At 36.6% G+C, this 25,241-nt stretch overlaps 1 protein-coding gene across 1 annotated transcript in view; it reads left to right on the top strand.

The window, feature by feature from the left end:
- CNBD1 (cyclic nucleotide binding domain containing 1) overlaps nt 1-25,241 on the top strand; it is a 511,334-nt gene that overhangs the window by 463,023 nt on the left and 23,070 nt on the right. Inside the window, exons 9-10 of the mRNA XM_003268271.3 lie at nt 22,723-22,832; nt 24,682-24,832. Coding sequence (XP_003268319.1) covers nt 22,723-22,832; nt 24,682-24,832 — 261 coding nt within the window. The remainder of the gene's footprint in view (nt 1-22,722; nt 22,833-24,681; nt 24,833-25,241) is intronic.

Below are 25,241 nucleotides of genomic sequence, written 5' to 3'. Positions count from 1 at the left end.
ACCCCACAACAGTCCCCGGAGTGTGATGTTCCCCTTCCTGTGTCCATGAGTTCTCATTGTTCAGTTCCCACCTATGAGTGAGAACATGCGGTGTTTGGTTTTTTGTCCTTGCGATAGTTTACTGAGAATGATGTTTTCCAGTTTCAGCCATGTCCCTACAAAGGACACGAACTCATCATTTTTTATGGCTGCATAGTATTCCATGGTGTATATGTGCCACATTTTCTTAATCCAGTCTATTGTTGTTGGACATTTGGGTTGGTTCCAACTCTTTGCTATTGTGAATAGTGCTGCAATAAACATACGTGTGCATGTGTCTTTATAGCAGCATGATTTATAGTCCTTTGGGTATATACCCAATAATGGGATGGCGGGTCAAATGTTATTTCTAGTTCTAGATCCCTGAGGAATCGCCACACTGACTTCCACAATGGTTGAACTAGTTTACAGTCCCACCAACAGTGTAAAAGTGTTCCTATTTCTCCACATCCTTTCCAGCACCTGTTGTTTCCTGATTTTTTAATGATGGCCATTCTAACTGGTGTGAGATGATATCTCACTGTGGTTTTGATTTGCATTTCTCTGATGGCCAGTGATGATGAGCATTTCTTCATGTGTTTTTTGGCTGCATAAATGTCTTCTTTTGAGAAGTGTCTGTTCATGTCCTTTGCCCACTTTTTGATGGGGTTGTTTGTTTTTTTCTTGTAAATTTGTTTGAGTTCATTGTAGATTCTGGATAATAGCCCTTTGTCAGATGAGTAGGTTGCAAAAATTTTCTCCCATTCTGTAGGTTGCCTGTTCACTCTGATGGTAGTTTCTTTTGCTGTGCAGAAGCTCTTTAGTTTAATGAGATCCCATTTGTCAATTTTGCCTTTTGTTGCCATTGCTTTTGGTGTTTTAGACTTGAAGTCCTTGCCCACGCCTATGTCCTGCATGGTATTGCCTAGGTTTTCTTGTAGGATTTTAATGGTTTTAGGTCTAACATATAAGTCTTTAATCCATCTTGAATTAATTTTTGTATAAGGTGTAAGGAAGGGATCCAGTTTCAGCTTTCTACATATGGCTAGCCAGTTTTCCCAGCACCATTTATTAAATAGGGAATCCTTTCCCCATTTCTTGTTTTTGTCAGGTTTGTCAAAGATCAGATGGTTGTAGATATGTGGCATCATTTCTGAGGGCTCTGTTCTGTTCCATTGATCTATGTCTCTGTTGTGGTACCAGTACCATGCTGTTTTGGTTACTGTAGCCTTGTAGTATAAAGTCAGGTAGCGTGATGCCTCCAGCTTTGTTCTTTTGGCTTAGGATTGACTTGGCAATGCGGGCTCTTTTTTGGTTCCATATGAACTTTAAAGTAGTTTTTTCCAATTCTGTGAAGAAAGTCATTGGTAGCTTGATGGGGATGGCATTGAATCTATAAATTACCTTGGGCAGTATGGCCATTTTCACGATATTGATTCTTCCAACCCATGAGCATGGAATGTTCTTCCATTTGTTTGTATCCTCTTTTATTTCATTGAGCAGTGGTTTGTATTCTCCTTGAAGAGGTCCTTCACATCCCTTGTAAGTTGGACTCCTAGGTATTTTATTCTCTTTGAAGCAATTGTGAATGGTAGTTCACTCATGATTTGGCTCTCAGTTTGTCTGTGATTGGTGTACAAGAATGCTTGTGATTTTTGTACATTAATTTTGTATCCTGAGACTTTGCTGAAGTTGCTAATCAGCTTAAGGAGGTTTTGGGCTGAGACAATGGGGTTTTCTAGATATACAATCATGTCATCTGCAAACAGGGACAATTTGACTTCCTCTTTTCCTAATTGAATACCTTTTATTTCCTTCTCCTGCCTGATTGCTCTGGCCAGAACTTCCAGCACTATGTTGAATAGGAGCAGTGAGAGAGGGCATCCCTGTCTTGTGCCAGTTTTCAGAGGGAATGCTTCCAGTTTTTGCCCATTCAGTATGATATTGGCTGTGGGTTTGTCGTAGATAGCTCTTATTATTTTGAGATACGTCCCATCAATACCTAATTTATTGAGAGTTTTTAGCATGAAGGGTTGTTGAATTTTGTTAAAGGCCCTTTCTGCATCTATTGAGATAATCATGTGGTTTTTGTCTTTGGTTCTGTTTATATGCTGGATTACATTTACTGATTTGCGTATGTTGAACCAGCCTTGCATCCCAGGGATGAAGCCCACTTGATTATGGTGGATAAGCTTTTTGATGTGCTGCTGGATTCGGTTTGCCAGTATTTTATTGAGGATTTTTGCATCAATGTTCATCAAGGATATTGGTCTGAAATTCTCTTTTTTGGTTATGTCTCTGCCAGGCTTTGGTATCAGGACGATGCTGGCTTCGTAAAATGTGTTAGGGAGGATTCCCTCTTTTTCTATCGTTTGGAATAGTTTCAGAAGGAATGGTACCAGTTCCTCCTTGTACCTCTGGTAGAATTCAGCTGTGAATCCATCAGGTCCTAGACTCTTTTTGGTTGATAAGCTATTGATTGTTGCCACAATTTCAGAACCTGTTATTGGTCTATTCAGAGATTCAACTTCTTCCTGGTTTAGTCTTGGGAGGGTGTATTTGTCGAGGAATTTATCCATTTCTTCTAGATTTTCTAGTTTATTTGCATAGAGGTGTTTGTAGTATTCTCTGATGGTAGATTGTATTTCTGTGGGATCGGTGGTGATATCCCCTTTTTCATTTTTTATTGCATCTATTTGATTCTTCTCTCTTTTCTTCTTTATTAGTCTTGCTAGCGGTCCATCAATTTTGTTGATCTTTTCAAAAAAACCAGCTCCTGGATTCATTAATTTTTTGAAGGGTTTTTTGTGTCTCTATTTCCTTCAGTTCTGCTCTGATTTTAGTTATTTCTAGCCTTCTGCTAGCTTTTGAATGTGTTTGCTCTTGCTTTTCTAGTTCTTTTAATTGTGATGTTAGGGAGTCAATTTTGGATCTTTCCTGCTTTCTCTTGTGGGCATTTAGTGCTATAAATTTCCCTCTACACACCGCTTTGAACGTGTCCCAGAGATTCTGGTATGTTGTGTCTTTGTTCTCGTCGGTTTCAAAGAACATCTTTATTTCTGCCTTCATTTCATTATGTACCCAATAGTCATTCAGGAGCAGGTTGTTCAGTTTCCATGTAGTTGAGTGGTTTTGAGTGAGTTTCTTAATCCTGAGTTCTAGTTTGATTGCACTGTGGTCTGAAAGACAGTTTGTTATAATTTCTGTTCTTTTACATTTGCTGAGGAGAGCTTTACTTCCAACTATGTGGTCAATTTTGGAATAGGTGTGGTGTGGTGCTGAAAAAAATGTATATTCTGTTGACTTGGGGTGGAGAGTTCTGTAGATGTCTATTAGGTCCACTTTATGTAGAGCTGAGTTCAATTCCTGGATATCCTTGTTAACTTTCTGTCTTGTTGATCTGTCTAATGTTGACAGTGGGGTGTTAAAATCTCCCATTATTATTGTGTGGGAGTTTAAGTCCCTTTGTAGGTCACTGAGGACTTGCTTTATGAATCTGGGTGCTCCTGTGTTGGGTGCATATATATTTAGGATAGTTAGCTCTTCTTGTTGAATTGATCCCTTTACCATTATGTAATGGCCTTCTTTGTCTCTTTTGATCTTTGTTGGTTTAAAGTCTATTTTATTAGAGACTAGGATTGCAACCCCTGCCTTTTTTTGTTTTCCATTTGCTTGATAGATCTTCCTCCATCCCTTTATTTTGAGTCTATGTGTGTCTCTGAACGTGAGATGGGTTTCCTGAATACAGCACACTGATGGGTCCTGACTCCTTATCCAGTTTGCCAGTCTGTGTCTTTTGATTGGAGCATTTCGCCCATTTACATTAAACGTTAATATTGTTATGTGTGAATCTGATCCTGTCATTATGATGTTAGTTGTTTATTTTGCTCGTTAGTTGCTATAGTTTCTTCCTAGTCTCGATGGTCTTTACAATTTGGCGTGTTTTTGCAGTGGCTGGTACTGGTTGTTCCTTTCCATGTTTAGTGCTTCCTTCAGGAGCTCTTTTAGGGCAGGCCTGGTGGTGACAAAATCACTCAGCATTTGCTTGTCTGTAAAGTATTTTATTTCTCCTTCACTTATGAAGCTTAGTTTGGCGGGATAGGAAATTCTGGGTTGAAAATTCTTTTCTTTAAGAATGTTGAATATCGGCCCCCACTCTCTTCTGGCTTGTAGAGTTTCTGCTGAGAGATCAGCTGTTAGTCTGATAGGCTTCCCTTTGTGGGTAACCCGACCTTTCTCTCTGGCTGCCCTTAACATTTTTTCCTTCATTTCAACTTTGGTGAATCTGACAATTATGTGTCTTGGAGTTGCTCTTCTCGAGGAGTATCTTTGTGGCGTTCTCTGTATTTCCTGAATCTGAATGCTGGCCTGCTTTGCTAGATTGGGGAAGTTCTCCTGGATAATATCTTGCAGAGTGTTTTCCAACTTGGTTCCATTCTCCCCATCATTTTCAGGTACACCAATCAGATGTAGGTTTGGTCTTTTCACATAGTCCCAAATTTCTTGGAGGCTTTGTTCAGTTCTTTTTATTCTTTTTTCTCTAAACTTCCCTTCTCTCTTCATTTCATTCATTTCATCTTCCATCAGCGATACCCTTTCTTCTAGTTGATCGCATCTGCTACTGAGGCTTCTGCAATCTTCGCGTAGTTCTCGAAACTTGGCTTTTAGCTCCATCAGCTCCTTTAAGCCATTCTCTCCATTGATTATTCTAGTTATCCATTCTTCTAATTTTTTTTTCAAAGTTTTTCACTTCTTTGCTATTGTTTTGAATTTCCTCCCATAGCTCAGAGTAGTTTGATCGTCTGAAGCCTTCTTCTCTCAACTCGTCAAAGTCATCCTCCATCCAGCTTTGTTCCGTTGCTGGTGAGGAACTGCGTTCCTTTGGAGGAGGAGAGGTGCTCTGTTTTTTAGAGTTTCCAGTTTTTGTGTTCTGTTTTTTCCCCATCTTTGTGGTTTTATCTACTTTTTGTCTTTGATGATGGTGATGTACAGATGGGTTTTTGGTGTGGATGTCCTTTCTGTTTGTTAGTTTTCCTTCTACCAGACAGGACCCTCAGCTGCAGGTCTGTTGGAGTTTATTAGAGGTCCACTCCAGACCCTGTTTGGCTGGGTGTCAGCAGCGGTGGCTGCAGAACAGCGGATTTTCGTGAGACCACAGATTCAGCTTTCTGATAGTTCCTCTGAAAGTTTTGTCTCAGAGGAGTACCCGGCTGAATGAGGTGTCAGTCTGTCCCTACTGGGGCGGTGCCTCCCAGTTAGGCTGCTCAGGGGTGAGGGACCCACTTTAGGAGGCAGTCTGTCCGTTCTCAGATCTCCAGCTGCGTGCTGGGAGAACCACTACTCTCTTCAAAGCTGTCAGTCAGACAGGGACATTTAAGTCTGTGGAGTTTCTTGCTGAGTTTTTGTTTGTCTGTGCCCTGCCCCCAGAGGTGGAGCCTACAGAGGCAGGCAGGCCTCCTTGAGCTGTGGTGGGCTCCACCCAGTTCGAGCTTCCTGGCTGCTTTGTTTGCCTAAGCAAGCCTGGGCAATGGCGGGCGCCCCTCCCCCAGCCTCACTGCCGCCTTGCAGCTTGATCTCAGACTGCTGTGCTAGCAATCAGCAAGACTCCGTGGGCATAGGACCCTCCGAGCCAGGTGCAGGACACAATCTCCTAGTGTGCCGTTTTCCAGGCCGGTTGGAAAAGCGCAGTATTAGGATGGGACTGACCCGATATTCCAGGTGCCGTCTGTTTCCCCTTTCTTTGACTAGGAAAGGGAACTCCCTGACCCCTTGCGCTTCCCGAGTGAGGCAATGCCTCGCCCTGCTTCGGCTCGCGCACAGTGCGCTTCACCAACTGTCCTGCACCCACTGTTAGGCACTCCCTAGTGAGATGAAACCGGTACCTCAAGCAGAAATGCAGAAATCATCTGTCTTCTGTGTCGCTGGGGCTGGGAGCTGGAGACCGGAGCTGTTCCTATTCGGCCATCTTGGCTCCACTCTAATTTTTTGTATTTTTAGTAGAGATGGGGTTTCCACCATTTAGGCCAGGATGGTCTCAATCTCTTGACCTCATGATCCACCTACCTCAGCCTCCCAAAGTGCTGGGATTACAGGCTTGAGCCACTGTGCCTGGCCAAGTTTCTTGAGCCTGAGTTCTAATTTGATTGCACTATGGTCTGAGAGACTGTTATGATTTCAGTTCTTTTGCATTTGCTGAGGAGTGTTTTACTTCCAATTATGTGGTCGATTTTAGAGTAAGTGCCATGTGGCACTGAGAATAATGTATATTCTGTTGTTTTGTGATGGAGAGTTCTGTAGTTATCTATTAGGTCCACTTGATACAGAGCTGAGTTTGAATCCTGAATATCCTTGTTAATTTTCTGTCTTGTTGATCTGTCTAATATTGACAGTGGGGTGTTAAATTCTCCCACTATTATTGCATGGGAGACTAAGTCTCTTTGTAAGTCTTAAGAACTTGTTTTGTGAATCTGGGTGCTCCTGTATTGGGTGTATACATATTTAGAATACTTAGCTCTTCTTGTTGAATTGATCCCTTTGTCATTATGTAATGCCCTTCTTTGTCTTTTTTGATCTTTGTTGATTAAAAGTCTGTTTTATCAGAGACTAGGATTTCCACCTTTGCTTGTTTTCTGCTTTCCATTTGTTTGGTAGATTTTCCTCCATCCCTTTATTTTGAGCCTATGTGTGTCTTTGCATGTAAGAGGGGTCTCTTGAATATAGCACACCAATGGGTTTTGACTCTACCCAATCTGTCAGTCTGTGTCTTTTAATTGGGGCATTTAGCTTATTTAGATTTAAGGTTAATATTGTTATGTGTGAATTTTATCCTGTCGTCATGATGCTGGCTGGTTATTTTGCACACTAGTTGATGCAGTTTCGTTGTAGTGTCATTGGTCTTTATATTTTTTGTGTGTTTTGCAGTGGCTGGTACTGGTTTTTCCTTTCCATATTTAGTGCTTCCTTCAGGAACTCTTGCAAGGCAGGCCTGGTGGTGACGAATTCCCTCAGCATTTCCTTGTCTGAAAAAGATTTTATTTCTCCTTTGCTTCTGAAGCTTAGTTTGGCTGGATATGAAAATCTGGGTTGAAAATTCTTTTATTTAAGAATGTTGAATATTGGCCCAACTCTCTTCTGACTTGTAGGGTTTCTGCTGAGAGATCCACTATTAGTCTGATGGCTTTCCCTTTGTAGGTGACCTGACCTTTCTGTCTGGCTGCCCTTAACATTTTTTCACTCATTTCAACTTTGGAGAGTCTGATGATTATGTGTCTTGGGGTTGATCTTCTCATGGAGTGTCTTAGTGGGGTTCTCTTTATTTCCTGAATTTGAATGTTGGCTTATCTTCCTAGGTTGGGGAAGTTCTCCTGGATAATATTCTGAAATGTGCTTTCCAGCTTGGTTCCATTCTCCCTGTCCCTTTCAGGTACTCCAATCAGTTGTAGGTTCAGTCTTTTGACATAGTCTCATGTTTCTCGGAGGTTTTGTTCATTCCTTTTCCCCTTTTTTTCTCTAATCTTGTCTGCCTGCTTCATTTCAGCAAGATGGTCTTCCGTCTGATATTCTTTCTTCCGATTGATCAATTTGGCTATTGATCCTTGTGTATGCTTCATAAAGTTCTTGTGCTGTGGTTTTCAGCTCTATCAGGTCATTTATGTTCCTCTCTAGACTGCTAATTCAAGTTAGCAGCTCCTCTAACATTTTGTCAAGGTTCTCAGCTTTTTTGCATAGGTTTAGAACATGCTCCTTCACCTCAGTGAAGTTTTTTATTACCCACCTTCTGAAGCCTACTTCTATCAATTCATCCATCTCATCCTCTGTCCAGTTCTGCACCCTTGCTTGAGAGGTATTATGATCATTTAGAGGAGAAGAGCCACTCTGGCCTTTTGGATTTTCAGTGTTTTTTTTCATTGATTCTTTCTCATCTGTATGAGTTTGTCTAGTTTCAATCTTTGAAGCTACTAACCCTTGGATGAGGTTTTTTTGGTCACTTTTTTTTGATGATGCTGATGTCATTGCTTTCTGATTGTTTTTCTTTCAGTAGTCAGGCCCTTCTTCTGTAGGGCTGCTGCAGTTTGCTGGGGGTTCACTTCAGGCCCTTTTTATCTGGTTTACTCCCACACCTGGAGATGTCACTCAAGGAGGCTGGAGAACAGCAAAGATGGGTGCCTGCTCCTTCCTCTGGGATCTCTGACCTTGAGGGGCACAGACTTGATACCAGTAGGAGTGCTCCTGTGAATAGGATGTCTGACAATCCCTGATGTGGGATCTTACCCAGCTTGGTGGCATGGGAAGCAGGACCCATTTAACAAGGCACTTTGGCTGTCCCTTGGTGGAGGGTATTTGCTGTCCTGGGGGGAAACACACTCATCTGGGCTGTCCGGAATTATCAGAGCTAGGAGGAGGAAAGATTAAGTCTGCTGGTTTGTGGGGACTTCCTCTACCCCTCCAAGTAGGGCCTCAGACCCAGGGAGATCAGAGTTCTGTCCCTGAGCTTCTGGCTGGAGTTCGAGTTCCTGCAGGGAGGCCCTGCAGCCACAGTGTTGGCTGCCACCCCTCCCCCATGGAGCTCAGATGGCTTAGACTGCAGGCAGCTTCAGCAGTGATGATGGCCTTTCCCTCCCCCTGGCTTAGGCCAATTCTAGCCAAGTGGCTGTTGAGAATCTGTGTGGCTCCATGGTGGTGACCCAAGGCCCCAGTGGCATGGGCTCTTGAGTGTGATCTTCCAATCTGTGAGTTGCACACTTTTGTGGAAATACCACGGTTTTCCAGGCTGGGCAGCACACTCACTCACTGCCTCCCTTGGCTGGGGGTGGGGGCTCCCCTGTCCTGTGTGGCTCTCAGATAGGCCGCTGCACCACAGTGTTCTTTTTTCCTCTTCATGGATCATGCCAGCTGCCTAGTCAGTTCTAATGACAGAACCTGAATACTTTGGTTGCTGGGTGCAGGATTTGCATGCTGCTTTGTATCTTTCCAATGGGAGTCTTTGATTGCTGCTGCTTCTAGTCAGCCATCTTGACCCTACACACGAATATTTGTTAGTTTTCTATTTGTCACTCTTGTTTTTCTATTTTTGTCTTCTATACTGTCTTTGACTTTCCTAATTTTATTATTTTATATGATTTTATTTTTTATGTCCTCACTGAGCATATCAGGTGTACTTAAAAGAAATTAGAAGTTGCCTTAAAGTTTGCCATATACACTTAAACCTAATCTGATTCTAATTTCAAATAACACTATACCACTTCACAGAAAGTGTGAGTACCTTTAAGTAATGTTATAAAAACAAAATAATCTATTTATTCCCTCTCTTCCTTTATATCATTGCCATAATGAATTTTGCTTATACATAAGCATAAATATCTATCATCTGACGTTCTTCCTTTCATTATATAGATATGAGTTTCTGTTTTATATCATTTTCCTTTTCTCTAAATATTTCTTTTAATATTTCTTGCAAGGCAGGTCTGCTGGCAACAAATTCTCTCATTTGTTGATAAATTAATTTTTGTTCTTTACTTTTGAAGGATAATTTTTCAGGTTACAGAATTCAAGGTTAGTGATTTTGTTGTTGTTGTTTTGTTTTGTTTTGTTTTTCAACATGTTAAATATTTTACTCCAACCTCTTCTTGTATGCATGACTTCTGAGGAGAAGTCAGATATAATTCTCCGCTATAGATAAGGTATTTTTTATTCTCTGCTTTCTTTCATTTTTTTTTCTAGTTTGAAAAGTATATAGCTAGATATGTTTTGTTGTTATTTGGTGGGTTGGGTTTTCATTTTTGTTTTTGCAGCTATCTTGTTTGGTGTTTTTTTGAGCTCCTGGGATCTGTGGTTTGATCTTTGACATTCATTTGGAGAAATTTTCAGTCATGTTAATATGTCTTGTAATTTTTTTTGTAGCCTGACATGATGTACTGGATAGAAGACACTACTATAAATAGACCTTTAGTAATGTGGTGATAAGGTGTGTGGGTGAGGGGAAGTGCTCTTAATCCCATACTTAGACCTCAGTGTTTTAGTAAGCCCATGTCTCTGAACTGTGAACTTCACATATGCTTCACAGTTTTCTCTTCCTTTAGGTGGGACCAGAGGCCTAAAATGGGCTACAGTTTGGTATTTCCTTTCCTCCAAGTGGAAAGCTAGAGTTAGAGTTGAATATTTTTCTTCCTTCAGGTCAAGCATATTAGACCGATTAAACCATTTCTCTTGAGAGAAGATCTTGTTAAGGAGAATGAAATGCTCTGAAGTATTTCAAATTGTTCTTCCCCTCCCCTCACTGGAAAAACCAAGTGATTACTATCTGATACTTACTATAAGTACATGCTAAAACTACAGGATGTAAAAACTCATAAAAATGCGAGCATCATGGTGATGGGGTCTCCCTGGAGTTTTTTTGTCTCAGGCTTGCCCACACCAAGCTCCAACAATTTGTCAGTTACAATTCAGGTTTCCCTATGCTCATATTGTTTCCCATGGAAATTTCAGCTTATGGGTTTGTGCACTGTTAAGTTTTGATTCTCTGTTTTGTGTATCAGTCTCTCCAATTTCTGGGACAGTGGTTTTCTCTGTGACCTCACTTTTTTTAGGGATGTATGAAGAGTTGCTAATATTTCAGTTTGTTCAGCATTTTGCTTGTTATTAAGATAAAGTGGTGACTTCCAAACTTCTTATATACTGGATCAGAAACCATAAATCTCATTTTGTTAATTTTTTAAAGTGATGTGCTTTGATTTCCTTCTAGTTTTCTTTCTTTTCTGTATTTTTAATATATATTTCTTTTTTTCCTTTGGTTACTGTGGGGCTTACATAAAACAACTTATAGTTATAACTGTCTATTTAAAACTGATAACAATTTAAGTGCAATTACATACAATGAGTCTACACCTTTACTCTTCTCCCTTCTCACATTTTATGTTACTGATGCTGTTTATTTATTAACATATTTCTATAATTATAATTTTTATTCATTTTGCTTTTAACTTCTATACCAAAATTAATAGTGATTTATGCATCAGTGTTATAATATTACAGTATTCTATTTTTGTCTTTATAGTAATCTTTACCTGTGATTTTTATAATTTCATATGCTTTCATGTTGTGGTTTAGCATCTTTTCAATTTAACTTGAAGGACTCCCTTTAGCATGTTTTGCCTAAGGCAGGTCTAGTTATAATAACCTCGCTCAGCTTTGTCTGGAAACATCCCTGTCTTTTTCATTTTCGAAGGATAGTTTTGCTGCATCTAATTATCTTTGTTGACAGCACTTTTCTTTCAACACTGAATATGTTATATCTTCTTCTGACCTTCAATGTTTCTGCTGAGAAATCTACTGATGGTCATATGGAGGTTTCCTAGTATGTGATAATTCATATTTTTCTTGCTGCTTTCAAAATTAACTCTGTCTTTGACTTTTGACAATTTGCCTATCAAAATCAAATTGTCTTTGATTCTGTATCTGTATGGGTGTGGAGTTCTTTTGATTTATTTTATTTTGGAGGCATTGAGCTCCCTGAATCTGGATGTCCACTTCTTTCCCCAGGTTTGGAAAGTTTTCAGCCTTTATGTCTTTACATAAACTTTCTGTTTCTTTCTCCATCTTCTCCTTCGGGAACTCTCATAATGCACATGTTGGTCACCTTGATGATATCCATAAATCATTTAATTTTTCTTCACTCTTTTACTCTTTTTCTGTTGTTGTTTTTTTTTCCTTTTGCTTGTTATTAAGCTTTTCTGTCAGGAAAATTTCAAATTACCTATCTTCAAGTTCACTGATTAATTTGCTTGATAAAGTCTGCTGTTAATCCCCTCTAGTGAATTTTTAATTCAGATATTCTATTCCTGAGTTATAACATTTGATTCTTTTTTATATTTTCTCCTTATCAAAATTTTTATTTTGTTCACATATTGTTTTTCTTAGCTTGCTTATGATTATTTTGAATTTTTTGTTGGGTAACTCCTATACCTCCATTTCTTTAGTGTCAGTTTCTGAAGTTTTATTTATTTATTTATATTTTGAATAATCAGTTTTCCCGTTTTTTTCATGTTTCTTATAAATATGTGTTAGTATCTGAGTATTTGAAAATACAACTATCTATCTCTTTAATTTTTCATACATAGGTTCATACAGGGAAGGACTTTTTATCACTTAGCCTGGCAAGAGTTTCTTTGGGCTTCTCAAGCCTTTTCTTCAGATGTATCTTCTTGGACTTATGCTTGTAAATTTCTAATTCAAGATATTTTCTATTTTTGGTTTTTCCCCTTAGGCACTCATAACCTCTTGCCCTCCCTAGTGTCTGCTTATTGTAGCACTGGTCCTCTGGAGAAGCAGAATGCTTCCCAGCTCTTTTTTTCTCAATGACACCTGGATATCTAGAGTATGCTGGGTCTCATCAGTGCTCTGAGAGAGATGAGACAATGTCTATTCCTCTGGCAGCTCCTATCATCTTTAAAAGTGTGAACATTGTATGTTCCAGTCTTTTTTTCCATCCCTAGGGGGAAACTGGTTGCTGGGAGTTTTCTCTTAATCACATAGTGCTGTGCTGGGTGTAGAAATACTATGACAAGAGGGTAGTGTAAACTCTTCTAATAGTCCTCTGCTATGGTTTGAATCTTTGCCATCTACAAAATTCATATTAAAATGTTATTGCTGTTGTAATAGTATTAAGAGGTGGAACGTTTAAGAAGTAATTGAATCATGAGGACTCCACCCTCTTTGACGGGATTGGTGCAATCATAAAAGGGCAAGCCCAATCCCTCTTGCTCTCTCTTTTCCTTTTGCTCTGATCTCTTGTGAAGAAAAGTGTTTCCTGTCCTCTGGAGTATGTAGCAACAAGACATAATCTTGGAAGTAGAGAGCAAACCCTTACCAGACACCAAACTTTCTGGTGCTTTGATATTGGTGTTATCAGCTTCCAGAATTGTGAAAAAATAGGTTTCTGCTCTTTATAAATTACCCAGTCTTAGATATTCTATTATAGCAGTATGAAACAGACTAAGAATCTGTGTGGTGGTTTCATGTTCATCCAGGTACAGAAGCCTCTTAATGGGTTTCTGGGTTTCTTACAAAGAAAACTCATCTGGGCTGGGTGCAGTGGCTCAAGCCGGTAATCCTAGTACTTTGGGAGGCCGAGGTGGGCAGATCACAAAGTCAGGAGATCCAGACCATCCTGGCTAACACGGTGAAACCCCGTCTCTACTAAAAATACAAAAAATTAGCCGGGCATGGTGGCAGGCACCTGTAGTCCCAGCTACTCAGGAGGCTGAAGCAGGAGAATGGCCAGAACCTAGGAGGCAGAGCTTGCAGTGAGCTGAGATTGTGCCACTGCACTCCAGCCTGGGCAACAGAGCAAGACTCCATCTCAAAAAAAAAAAAAAAAGAAAACTCATCTGTGTATTCTTGTTGAATTAGTGTCTCCATGGGAGGAGTAAGAGTCTGGGGCTTCCTATTCCACTGTCTTGTTCAAAACCAATTTATTTGTATTCTTTAATTAGAGTATATTTCTCTCAGATACTACATTATGAATCAGTTATTTTAAAATTATTTTAGAAAATGTAATTATGTTGTATAATTATGAAAATAATGTAAACTTTATGTATACATTTGAGAAAAACTATCAGGGGAACCAGCCCCCAATATTTCAACGTAGGTTCTTTCTATTTTCCCTAAGTGTCAGCCAGTCTGAGAAATAAAGAGAAAGGGTACAAAGAGAGATAATTTTACAGCTGGGCCTCTGGGGGTACCATCACATATTGGTAGGACCGTGATGGCGACCTTGAGCTACAAAATCAGCAAGTTTTTATTAGGGATTTCAGAAGGGGAGGGGGCGCACGAACAGGGAGTAGGTCACAAGGATCACATGCTTCAAAGGGCCATAAAGATCACAAGGCAAGGGCAAAATTAGAATTACTGATGAGGGTCCATGTCCCACTGTGCACGCATTGTCTTGATAAACATCTTAATAGGAAACAGAGTTTGAGAGCAGAGAACCGGTCTGACTAGAATTCACCAGGCTGGAATTTCCCAATCCAAGCAAGCCCAAGGGTAGTGCAAGAGACCAGGGCATATTTCAGTCCTTCTCTCAACTGCATAAGACAGACATTCCCAGAGCTGCCGTCTGTAGACCTACCCCCAGTAATGCATTCCTTCCCCAGGGTTATTCCTTGCTGCAAAAAGAATTCAGCGATGTTTCTCCTACTTGCTTTCTGCAAGAAGATAAATATGGCTCTATTCTGCCCGACCACGCAGGCAGTCAGACCTTATGGTTATCTTTCCGTGTTCCCTGAAAATCGCGGTTATTCTGTTCTTTTTCAGAGTGCACTGATTTCATATTGTTCAAACACACGTTTTACAATCAGATTTCATATTGTTCAAACACAGGTTTTACAATTTGTACAGTTAACACAATCATCACAGGGTCCTGAGGTGACATACATCCTCAGCTTACGAAAATGACGAGATTAAGAGTTTAAAGACAGGTGTAAGAAATTATAAAAGTATTAATTTTGGGAACTAATAAATGTCCATGAAACCTTCACAACTTATGTTCTTCTGCCATGGCTTTAGCCGGTCCCTCCATTCGGGGTCCCTGACTTCCTGCAACAAAAAACAGATTATAAAACATACGTAACTTACAATTATACTCTTGTCAACATCTCCTGTTAACCTTTCCTATGTGTTGTTTAGGTTTTCAATTAAGGAGCAGAGAGCTTTTGTACATTTTAACAAAGTTGAATACTATAAAGTTAGTGGAACACTTTTTCATTGTACATTGAAAAGTGAGCATATTTCTATCAGTAATCATTTTAAAAATTATTAATTTATTGGCAGTATAATATATTCTATGGGTTTTCATAATTTAATCATTTACCTTTTGATTACCATTTACATTGCCTAAAATGTCTGAAATACAGTTTTGTATACTTAATATATAAATATGTAGATATTTACCTGATTTTTTTCTTAAGAAAATTTTGTACAATTAATGGTATTTCCTCAATGTGTATAAATATATCATTCTTGATACATATTATCAATTGCTTCCTATAAAAGCTCTAACAACTTTTTCATGCTCTTTGCTTAGTTTTGATTTGAGCGCTAGATATTCAATATTCTAATGTATAGAATGGTATGCAGTTTGTAACAGAGGAAGTGTCACAAATCAGTGGGAAAAGGCCAGTAATTTTTAAAATAAAATGTGTTAGAAAATTATCTGTATAAACAGGGAAAATAATCAAGTTATTTAACCCAACATAATATGTCAAAAATTATTTCAAATGAGCTAGTTATTAACGAAATATCAATAGGAAGAAAATATGGGTAAGCAATTTTTATTCAGTGGTTCTATATACAAAATAATGAGATTAAGGGGAAAATAATAGTTTCAGAATAATCAAAAATACTATTACAAAAGAGATGTATTAAGAAGGAGTTTACAAAGTCTAATAAGAAAAACATGAACATTTCAGTTTAAAAATAGAAATGAATTTTATCATATCATTTTAAGATTGTTTTGAAAAATAATTTTTAAAAATTTTCACTTTTTTCACTGTCAGTATTGTGTACAAAAATGAAGGTTGGATCACCAATATCTGTATGAAATATGATTTTACATACAGTGATCGAATTCATTTGAGTTTAAATAACCAAGATGTAATAAAATTAATCTCTTTACTACAAATGGTTTACCTGCTACTGTAATATAAACCAAGCAGAATATGTCTTGAATCTAAATTAATTATTGTGAAATTAATCAGGTAAGTCATTATTTCACATAACGAAAAAATTAATCATTTGTACACTTGGTACAAATGAGTGAATGCATTGTATAGTACCATCCATGTACTTCCTTTGACCAGTTCAATTAATAGTAGTTATTCATCTCTGAAACAATGCTGCTTAAATAATTGAACTGAAATCACTATAGGTAGTTAGGTAGTGTTAGGATGAGGTAACTAATCAGTGTATAATATTTAAATGGACAGTTACCCTGATTAACTAGAATGTGTGACTAAATATGATTACTGAAACTGAAAACTTAGAAACTTCTCCTTTTGACACAAATATGAAAATATTTTCCTTCTATTGATTTTGCACTAATTATAGTGCACTGTGCCTTACACATTAAGTTAGATTATCTCTTTTGATACTCTGACAAACTCTGTGACACAAAGTCATTTAACTACTTCAGCTAAAATAGAATTTTGATTCAGAATGTCAGGCTGAACATACTTTCCCTAACACACAATATCTTATTGAAATGAAGTATATACACTTATCTATTTAAGTACCTCCTTCCATGTGTATTTAGATTCAACATAGTGCTAGAAAAACTGAAGGGTTATATTAGTGAATCATACATATTTTTGGAACTTGGTAGTCATACAATTCTTACATTATTTGAAACGTTTCCCTTTTAATGTTTCTACTTGCTTAGCATCTAATCAGTCATTTGGTACTGCTATCTAAATTCTTTTTTGGTGCTCTACCCCTTCTGCATAGCCAGAAGTCCCCCATGTATCAGTCACTTGACTTCGTTTGACTGTGATGTCTAAATGTAATTGACTTTGGGTCAATTGTCCGTCTTTTCCTTAAAACCTTCCCTCTGACTACATCAACAAGAATCAATTTTCATTTCAGGCAATCAATAAGTCATAATTTATATAATCAACAATAAGTGTTCAAAATAATGAGAAGTATCACTTAAATAGTGTCAGAATTGTAGAGATTCAAAACTGAACTAAGCAAGAAAATTAATGAAAGTGCAAGCTCTTTATGAAGTAAACATTAAAAAAACTTAAAAATTAAATTGGAATATCAAAAACATAAAATTCCACCAAAACTAGTTGTGATTTCAACAGAATATCAATAAAAATCTTGATGAGTATACCCAGAGTAATTAAGTCTGTTGACTAGTGAAAATAAAAAGCAGTTAAGGAGTATTTCTACCTTGCATAAAGAGGCGACTATTTAATTTCTAAATTTTGATTAAAATAAACTGATATTGAAATGCATAGTTCTTTGAAATGGAAATATATTGGTTGTGTTACAGTTTCATGGCCCTGATTATAATATAAAAAGTCATGTTATGCTTAATTTTCTTTTTTTGGGTTGGGGGACAGAGTTTCACTCTTGTTGCCCAGGCTGGAGAGCAATGGTGAGATCTTGGCTTACCACAGACTCTGCCTCCCTGATTTAAGCAATTCTCCTGCCTCAACCTCCCAAGTAGCTGAGATTACAGGCATGCGCCACCACGCTCAGCTAATTTTGTATTTTTAGTAGAGACGGGGTTTCTCCATGTTGGTTAGGCTGGTCTTGAACTCCCGACCTCCAGGTGATCCGCCCATCTCAGCCTCCCAAAGTGCTGATATTACAGGAGTGAGCCACCGCGCCTAGCCATTATACTTAATTTTCTTCATAAAATTTGAGAATCCAGGTTTGATATTTGTTTAATATTTAACTCATTTAATAATACTTTTATTAATTGTATTTTTTCTAAAATTTCTATTCAGTTATTTTTTGTAATCCAATTGGCCAATTATGAGTCTCTTTTTCTTCCATAAGTGTAGTCTTATATTTGCTATTTCATCATCATGATGTCTCTATATATGTGTATATTTGCTACACATAGAAAGTATACATATATATACACAAACATGTATAATAGTGTGTCTGCATATATATATATGTATGTAGACATGTTTTTAAGAGTATAGTGACTATGTGCTGATATACTAATATATTTGCTAATAAAGCATATATTTCATTGAGATTTTATATTCCCTAAAATAGCATCTTATTATATAGAGAGATTCTTTGAAGCTTGGGATAAGGTTAATTCATTCAGAAATAATTTATTTTCCTTTATTCCAAGCATTCAGAGTCACTAAAACCCAGTATGGTTTGAAAATAAATGTTTAGTTAAAGGATTTTACTACCTCACAGGTGGTATGGACTCTAGCCCCAATATCATGAGTGAGAAATTTTCAGAGACTTGTTACCTTTTTCTTTTTTCATTTAATTCAGAGCCAGGACCAAGAGAGGAAAATATCTCCAGGAGCTCTTTCTCTGAGGTGGGCTTTTTCCAGTTCACCCACTGAGAGTATTGATTGCTCTTTGGGGGCTTATGCAGGAGGATTTCCATATTTGATCTTTCACACATACGTTGCCACTGCCTCCAGGGCTTTCTTACCCACCTCCAGACAGATCTAACTGTACACTTTCTTTTTATTCATGTTTTTTGATAAATTCTGTTGCTGTTCTGCCACCTCATATGGTTTTAAATATTTTATCCTGAATTTTTAGGAGGACTACTTGGGGAAGGGTTCAGAAAAATCTAAGCCACCATATTCTGAGGTTTTTCTTATGCTCAAGAAAACCTTTGTTTAATATTGAGATTTTTGAGAATATGCATTCATCCAACAAATATTTGTTCAGTGCCTATATGTAGATACATAAGTGAACAAAAGATAAATATCCTTGCCTTGATGGAGCTTGCATCCTAATGGCTAGTAAATATAATATACAATAAGTGCAATAAACAAATCAATAACTTAGATGGCAACACAAACCTTGGAGATAGCAACAGAGAAGGATGAAAAAGCTAGAAAGAGCAGTATAGAGTAGTCACGGCGATCTCACTGAGAATGTGAGATTTGGGCAAAGATTTAAAGTTGGTAAGAAAGATGAGGTAAATGTATGGTTTAATTGGTTATTGGGCTGGACATCAAATCTGGATAATCTCTTCTTCCTTGATCTGTAGGGCTCCATAGCCCTAGCATTTTTCCTATGTTGCCTGCTGAGAAGGGGAGAATGGGGTAAATGTGGGAGCAATAGATAGTAAGAGGGGATCTCTAACACCAAATATTGCCCTTCTTCACCTTCCCTATTTTGCAGTGAGTAACCATATTCTGATAATTTCTGTGACTAATTCTATAAATATATTATTTTGTAAGTTCTTTGGAAGTCTCTGAGGCATATTCAAAATTTAATTTTTTAATTCGTATTTCTCTAGATTACCTCAGGTTTGTCTATAACTGTTTTCCAAATCACACATTTCTAACATTAGATAAATGTACATTTATTTTTTTCTTATGCCAAGTGACAGGTACTTAATATACAAAGGATATTTTATGTATAGTATTCATTCTTTAGGAGAACAGCCTCTTTAAATGTGCCATAGAATTCAGAAGGCATTGTATAATTGGAAATTAATCAAAACTTCATTATTCTCAGATGCACTTATCTTTAAGAATTTGCTCTACAGGGCTATAAATGCTATCTATATTTATCTGCAAATAAATATACATTTTTAATAATAAAGAAGTAGTGTTTAATATTGGGTAAAGTATTGATGTTTACATGGTATTTGCATTGGTATGGACTATTACAGAGATCTAAAGCCCTTTCTAACCAAGTTCTTTCTTAATATTTTTAAAACAAACTATATATATTTGGAAGGAGAATATATTCAGAAAACATTCTCAAAAGGGAAAATAAAGTTCAAAGATAATATTAATTGGTACTATTACTTTATACTTTTCTTCCTCTCATAGTCTATCTTTACAAGGAGAGGAATCCATTCAGCTAATGGATGTCATGCTCAAAGCTGCCTCAGCATTGTCCATCCTGAGATATATTCCTGTTCCAAACCTGTTTTGGTATGTTAGACTAGTAGACTGAGGTTTATCTTAAAATAAGAAGATGTCCTTTAATAATCTCTCTAATCATTAGTTTCTATTTAAACTGAGACCTTCACTATCCCAGTGCTGATGCTAATAGCCAGTAGGGAATTATTCTTCTTATCATAACTTCTTCTGGCTTAATTTAGAATTAGAATAAAATGATTTTATTAGACTTGGGACTATTTCTGGGCATATGATAAACAACAGAAAGAAAAGGAACAAGGCCTGATGTTTAATTTCTGTGAATCCTTCTGATATTCTTCTTTTCATTTGCCTTAAGATAAATTCAAGTTTGTTCTTTTCATGATGATCTAATGCTTTCAGGTCTTTCGAGTCTGAGTCTTGATAAGGGTCTTTAAAATATTACTTTTAACTACAAGTTCCACTACATTTTGTAAACATAAATGAATATGACCTTGAGATAATAATAAATACAATTTGGTCTATATAGTTCATGATTAAGTCTTTTCATTTAAAAATGTGTTATAATCCTGCAGATCATTGTATGTTAGTTGTCATTTTCTATATAAGGGAGGAGGAAAGGTTATGCAAACAACATTTATCTTGACAGCATAAGTTCTTAAAAATGGAAAACATGATCGGAGGCTGAATGAGTAAAATTAGGAACAACAATGAGGGTAGGGAGTAATTGCATGATTCTGTTTCTAGTCCAAAATAGTAATATTAATATTTAAATGTTCTTACTTAAGTGTGAAGATCAATTTTTTTTTTTTTGAGGCAGAGTCTCACTCTGTCGCTCAGGTGGGAGTGCAGTGTCACAAGCTCAGCTCACTGCAACCTCTGCTTCCTGGGTTCAAGCTATTCCCCTGCCTCAGCCTTCCGATTAGCTGGGATTACAGGTGTGCACCACCACGCCCGACTAGTTTTTATATTTTTAGTAGAGATGGGGTTTCGCCATGTTGGCCAGGTGGTCTCAAACTCCTGACTGCAGATAATCTGCCCGCCTCGGCCTCCCAAAGTGCTGAGATTACAGGCATGAGCCACCGCACCTGACCAGAATATATGATGTTTATTTAAATTCAAGCTTTTTGCCTAGGTCAGAAGGGTTTTGCAGTATTGTCTTCATTGAGATGAACATTTGCTGTGGTTATCATAAAGATCATAGACAATGATTCAAGTAGCCAATTCCCCCTCTGGGGAATGAGACTGTGTCATAGATTTTGTAGCGATGGTTTGGCTTTTCTAGTTTTGGCTTGACTTCAACACACAGAAAAATTCCTGTGGCCTTCCTCCTCTTTGTTGTTATATTTACTTCTCTGTGATCTACATAGGGTTTGACTTTTAAGAATTACAGTAGTACAGGTCTGATAGTTAAAAATAATGGATTTCTTTAGTACATGTTTAAGTGCATTATTAACTTATCTATAACAATTGCTAGGAGCCTCTATGCCTTTCTTTATATCCTTGCTGATTGACTAAAAGAAGTTACATAGTTTCTACTATCATATGTTTTGATAGAGGAGTTCCTCTTACTTTTAAGAGAAAAATCTGTGAGAAAATGTTTCACATAATTCTACGCATACGTTATACTTTTACATTGTAAGATAATTTTAATATTTTCTGCTGTAAAAAAAAAGACAATAGAAGAGTTACCATAAATTTTTATTTAAACAAAATAAATGATTGACAACAGTAGAATAACCTTCTAATTTTTATTATAAACTTTGAAGTAACTATTACATGAGGAGAAAAAGATAGACTATCCTCATAATTATGCCAGCAAAATTATTGAATCCCACTTCATTTATCTTGAAGTACTTATTCCATTGTATGTTGATGTTTATTTTTTGCTGGTGGTAAATTATATTTAGCAATTGTTACCATGTTCTTATTTTAGCCATAATTTTTAAAGAATTATACTGTGCTCTAGTTTCTTTATTATTTTGGTAACATCAATAATTTTTATTATGTTGACATACGCTCTTTTATGCTAGAAAACATAGGAATGCCTTCAGGTGATGGAAAAACTTGTTTTTAAGAGTTTATATACTTTATAAAATTATGAGAAAGTTACATATGTGTCTTTATATTTAGGTTACTACTGCTATGTTTAAAGTTTTCAGAATTAAATATTGATATGTTTCAGAATACATAAAGTAGAAAATATTTTGAAATACTAATTTTAATTTATATATTACCAATTGATTTAAGTATTTAAATCATGGTGATAATTTAAAATGTTATGTAGATCAAGGGATTTTTATTTTAATACATTGATAGTTACAAAGTTATAATAGAGTTCACCTTCAACTGTATCTTGGCCTTAGAGTGACTTTATAAGTTTGAAAGAATAATGATAATAACTTCAATTTATTGTAATAACATGATACTGTGTTATACTATGTACCAGGCAACATGCTAAATACTTTATATGCCCCATGTGGTTATATAAGCCTTAAAGTAAGGACTCTTAATTAATTTTTCCATTTTAAAGATGAAAAATTTGAAGATCAGAGGGGTTATGTCATTTATCTAAGGTGACATAGGAAGTAGCAAAGTAGGTTCAAACTGGGCCAATGTGGCCTCAAAGCCCTTGTTTTATATTACTATAATCAGTAGAGTGTTAGTACAGCCCAAGATACAGGCTCTGGGAAGCGAATTTTCAAATATTTATCAATATTGTGAGTTGGTTATTAAACTATCAGAAATTTCAAATGAGCCATGGTGGAAATATTTATACCTTGGAACTCAGCAAATGCTACAGATCAAGTTTTCTTCCATATTCCCCTTTCCTTCCTGCATCATACAGTATACTAGCATATCAGTGCCTTTACTGCCAAAGTCTTGTCAGTGTTTGTAATGTCACATGTATTATGTTACAGATACAAATACTGGGCATAATCTTTTAAATCTTGTATTAAGTACTGTCTATAAACTGGAATCTATTAAGAAACTTACCATTCATAGTTATTGAAATAAATACATTAACTTTTGTTGTTAAAATATCTAAAATAATTTCTTAAAGGCAAGAATGTGTGAAATGAACTATCTCTTTTCTTTTCAGTGATAGTGGAAAGTGGAAATATAATTTCTTTTGTGGGTTATATTAACTCTGGATGTTGTAACATTTATAGAAGTATTATAGGATTTGTGAAACTACAATCAAATAAAGTGGTAAGTTTTCAACTTATGTATTTTTAATCAATTAATCTACTCTAAAGAATAGTGTTAGACACCTTTTCATGTACTTACTAGACATTCATTTGTATTACTTTGCGAAATTTCTATTCAATTTTTGGAAATTTTTGTGTTTGTTTTTGGTTTAGTTATAAGATACAAGAATATAAGTTGTAAGATATATTGATTTGTAAGATATACAGATGATCAATGAACACAGTAAAATATGCTTTACATTCTTATTCATCAGAGAAATGCAAATTAAAACCATTAGCCAGGTACTACTACAAACATACCAGATTAGCTAAGATGCACTTAATCATTTGACCTAATTCCACTTCAGATAGTTTCTCCAGAGAAGTGAAAACATATGTCTACACAAAGACTTATATGACTTCTAGGGCTGGGCATGGTGGCTCACGCCTGTAATCCCAGCACTTTGGGAGGCCGAGGCAGGCGGATCACAAGGTCAGGAGATCGAGACCATCCTGGCCAACATGGCAAAACCCTGTCCTTACTAAAAAATACAAAAATCAGCTGGGTGTGGTGATGCACACCTATAGTCCCAGCTACTCAGGGGGCTGAGGCAGGAGAATCACTTGAACCTGGGAGGCGGAGGTTGCAGTGAGCCGAGATTGTGCCACTGCACTCCAGCCTGGCTACAGAGCAAGACTCTGTCTCAAAAAAAAAAAAAAAAAAAAAGAAAAAACTTATATGAATTCTTACAAACTAAAAACTGGAAGTAATCCACATGTCTACTGACAGTTGAATGAATAGAAATGTTTCAGTATATTTATACTATAAAATGCCACATAGCAGTAAAAGTAATTCTGGATACTTGTAAGAATCTCAAACATATTATGTTGGGCCAAAATGCCAAACCTGAATGAGCACGTTCTGTATAATTCCATTTTTATGAAGTTCTAGAACAGGCAAAAATATATAATTATTGTGATAGAAGTTAGAACTAATCATTAGTTGGTCAGGGAATCTTCAGTGGAATTCAATTAAATATCAAAACTAACTTGAATTCTGCTGCACTAGTCATATTCAGTGTAAAGATTTGCCATTTATATAGGTGCAAATATTCAAGTTATATTGAATTTGACTCCAGGATACTTAGTAAATGCTTTCGCCTCTTCCAAGTTCTTGTCACTTTCCTACCTGAGGGCTATATTCTCTTTTATATATCTTAGTGGTCATCAACTCCTAGCAAATCTCCCAGCAAAGGTAATTTGAGGTCTCAACATTTTCTCCAGAACCATTCATATTAAACATCCTGTAGGCCCTTGTCAACAAGGTCTCGTATTTGAACCAAAATTCTAGTTCCCTGAGTCAAACTCATTTTCCATGTTTCTTTTGTACTTAAACAGAAAAGACAGGGAATAATCCCTCCTTTTTGATTTAATACCATCGGTTCTGGCCCTGGCATTTTCTGCTTATTTTCCTTCTTCCCTGTGGGTTCAACAAGAGTGCCTTGTGACTAGGGCTGATGTAACAAATGGTAGTTGACAAAACATCTTAAATGAAACTATGCTCACAAAATGATATCCTAGATCCTTGAAAAGTGGAATTAGTTCAATATTTCCTAAACATCTTTGTGGATTCTAAATAACAATGCTTTCAATTACCTTAGATATGCCTAAGTTATCTATGAATTTACTATTGCTCTAATATAATTGAAACACCTATGTAAGTAAATTTTTCTCTAATTTAAATACAATTGCTTATTTATTTTAAATATCATTTAGTAAAATGGTTTATGAGTGAGTTTCTGATAAAAACAATACTTATTCATTATATGGAAGCAGTTGCATTAAACATCAATAATATATTTTTTTAACAGAAAAGATCTCAAAAACTTGTTTATATGGGGAAACTTAAGGCGAAGGAATCCTTTGGTGAGATTAGCATCCTTCTTCAAGTTCCTTTCACATGCACAATCATTACTGAAAAAGAAGTTGAGATGGCAATCATTGAAGATAAGGACCTATTTGGTAAATGCATAAATATCTTTTAACTGTTATACCATTTTATTGGATGAGTTTTTTAAAAGAGTAGAGATATTTCACAGACAAATTGGGATACTCAGGTGAGTGTGTGTATGTATATTATGTACAAAGACAACATAGCTATACACTGCCCCTTTTATAATATATTCTGAATTAATTGTGCTGGTGTTAGAATATATTAGCAATATTTCAAAAGACTTTGTTTTGAAATTACTAAAATCTCTCTGCCAGTTCCCCGGTTACCATTAATAGCAATGTTCTCTTCTTTTCTGGGACATCTTCTGGCTTTCATCTCTAAGGTTATTGCTTTTATGTTTTTGGTTCAGGTCAAGTATGTAACATCCTCAATGTTTAATTAAGATCAAGCATATATGAAAATCTAAGGCTGGTAGTA

This window comes from Nomascus leucogenys, chromosome 16 (assembly GCF_006542625.1).
Source record: "Nomascus leucogenys isolate Asia chromosome 16, Asia_NLE_v1, whole genome shotgun sequence".
Taxonomy (NCBI): domain Eukaryota; kingdom Metazoa; phylum Chordata; class Mammalia; order Primates; family Hylobatidae; genus Nomascus; species Nomascus leucogenys.
The sequence above is the reverse complement of the archived record's forward strand: the minus strand, read 5'-3'. Positions and strand labels throughout refer to the sequence as shown.